Source organism: Echinops telfairi, unplaced genomic scaffold (genome assembly GCF_000313985.2).
Source record: "Echinops telfairi isolate 266 unplaced genomic scaffold, ASM31398v2 ScPeMD7_7458;HRSCAF=8496, whole genome shotgun sequence".
Taxonomy (NCBI): Eukaryota; Metazoa; Chordata; class Mammalia; order Afrosoricida; family Tenrecidae; genus Echinops; species Echinops telfairi.
In genome coordinates, this window is record NW_022111358.1 from 27,970,854 (window position 1) to 27,973,237 (window position 2,384).

General features: G+C 62.6%; 1 protein-coding gene across 2 annotated transcripts in view; it reads left to right on the plus strand.

The window, feature by feature from the left end:
• The window catches only part of RARA (retinoic acid receptor alpha), a 43,393-nt gene that overhangs the window by 31,797 nt on the left and 9,212 nt on the right, over positions 1-2,384 (plus strand). Inside the window, exon 1 of one of the 2 annotated variants that reach the window (XM_004707135.2) lies at positions 37-219. The exons of the other annotated variant lie outside the window; for it this stretch is intronic. Coding sequence (XP_004707192.1) covers positions 51-219 — 169 coding nt within the window. The 5' untranslated portion in view covers positions 37-50. Of the gene's footprint in view, positions 1-36; positions 220-2,384 lie in introns of those variants that run through there. 2 annotated transcript variants of the gene reach the window in all.

A 2,384-nucleotide genomic window follows, 5' to 3' on the forward strand; every position in this document is an offset into this window, starting at 1 on the left:
GGGCGGCGCGCAGGACCTCCCCGCCGGACCTCTTGTCTTCGCGGGGGAAGATGTACGAGAGTGTAGACGTGGGGGGCCTCACCCCCACCCCGAACCCCTTCCTGGTGGTGGATTTCTATAATCAGAACCGGGCCTGTTTGCTCCCGGAGAAGGGGCTCCCCGCCCCCGGGCCCTACTCCACCCCGCTGCGGACTCCGCTTTGGAATGGCTCAAACCACTGTACGTACCGGCCGCCCTGCTCCTATTGTAGGAGCCGGGTGGGGTGGGGCGGGTTGGGGGCACCGTGGTGACTTGCCCTTCTCCTCCCCCTTGTTGAAACGAAGATGCCCTTGCTGGACAATTGGCGCTCTCCCCGCTACCCTGGGCGCGCTTTCTGTTCCATCCACCCGAAGGAACTTTGGGGGGTTCGCCTTCCAGGAGACATGCCTTCTTCCTCCAGGGCACTTGCAGCCCCCGTCCCTTCGTGTATTTCTACCTGCTTGAAATGCAGGGCTCCGCAGCCGGGCGGCCCTTTCTCCCAGCCTGGAGCTGGAGTGAAGGCCCTTTGGGGTTGTCCGCTCAGAGGAGGGGCCTCCTCCCTCCCCACATCCTACTCCTGCCAAAGCCTGGGGGGAGCCCCCGCCTGTGCGACAGCTGCTGCCCCCAGCCCCTGCGCTTTCCACTGGAGAGTGGGTGTCAGGGGAGTGCTGGCGTCTTCGGGACATGACAGAAAGGGGAACTTGGTCAGACTCTCTCGCCATCCTCCCCAACCCTTACACCTTGGGGAGGGGGGAGGGCAGGGCGTGCACCTGGCCCATCTGGGCCTTGTCCAGGACCCAGACACTCGGCTGTCATCTTTTAGACTCCCGTCCCAAGAATGGGGAGGAGAAGCTGCTTCGTTGGCGGGAGAATCCTCCTCCTCTCAGTCCAGCTTTTTCTTAGGGGTTCAGTTCGGTTTTGCAGGGCTGGCCCCACTCTACATCTCCCCCAACCGTGAATATTGAGGGGGGTGGGCGTTTGTTACCTTGTTTCCACTGTTCCCTCTGGGCTGCCCTATGAGGGAGGCTGGTAAGAACCCTGGTGGCCTGGTCACCTTTCTCACCTGGGGTCCAGGCTCTTCCTGGAGGGAGGGGTTCCGCCTGTCAGGGTTGCACACCTGGGCACGTTCCCACCCAGCTGTGGCAGTGCTTCCTGGGTGGGAGTGAGCCGGTGCTCTGGGGTTATTGTTAAGTGCTCAGGTTTCTTCCTGGCTTGGCTCAGCACTCCCTGTGGGTTTCCCCACCCTCCTGCCTCCCTTTGGCCTGCCAGGGAGGGAGTGGGGTGGGGGTGGAGCAGGCCTCTGGGGGCCTGGCAGATTGGAGAAGGGTTGCTGGGCAAAGTGCCTGCCCCAGCCCTCGGCCTCTTTTGTTGAGGTGGAGAGGCACCCCAGCTCTGTCTCTCCCAGGAACCCCCACTTCCCCATCTCTCCTATTGTTCTGCCCCATGACCTTTGCCTTTGGGAAGATGCTGGAGGAGTAGGGGAAGGTGTGCGGGTTGGTGGATTTTGGTCAAATGACACTTGAGACCAGGCCCTTTCTCCCATTTCCCCAGCTCTGGCTGAAAGCCGCCTCCACCTTATTGGGGCAGGACGCTTGCTGGGGGGCACCCCTGTCCCAGCTTGGTGGCCTTTTGCAGAAGACAAACCTTGGCCTCCAGTGGCTGTCTCATGCGTGGCCCCCGGCCCCTGATGGGGTGGAGGAGGAGCTCAGAGTTGTCCTAACAAGTTTGGGGAACCCTGCATCCATCTCCCTAACCTTGGATGATAAGTGGAGACCTGGCGGGTGGGGTACAGCTGGAAGCTGGGGGGCCCCCCAGTTCTATGTATGGGAGTGTGTGTTGGAGACTTGTCCTGGAGAAAGAATGGGGCAAGGGGTGGTGACCAGACCCTGTCTAGAGTACCTGCAACTATTGTCACTGCTTTGCAAGTGTGTAGGGGGGAGGAGCCCCGCCGACCGCAGCACCACAGCCCCATGGAAGAGTCTCCACTCCGTCCTGCCACCTCCACTCGAGGTGGGAAGAGGTGACGCGTTGGCCTTGGGAGGACACTTCATTGGGACCTTGTCGCCTGCCCCAGAGCCCCTATTCTGTGCAGTGGAGGGTGAGGGGCACACAGGATGTGGCTTTCCATCTGTGCCCCCACCAGCCCTGCAGCCCAGGCCTCCACCCCACTCCCAGACGTCCAAGAATGTGAAGCACGTGGATGCCCTCGGTGGGGGGAGGGGAGAGATGCTTATCACTGCCGCGGGCCATGGCCGCTGGGCCTTCCCACACCCAGGGCCACCCTCGCCCTCCCGCTCCTCCTCCCTCTCCCCCTTCCCTTCCCCTGCGCTCCACTCTTCCCCAGGGGCTGCGAGGGGACCTGCGGC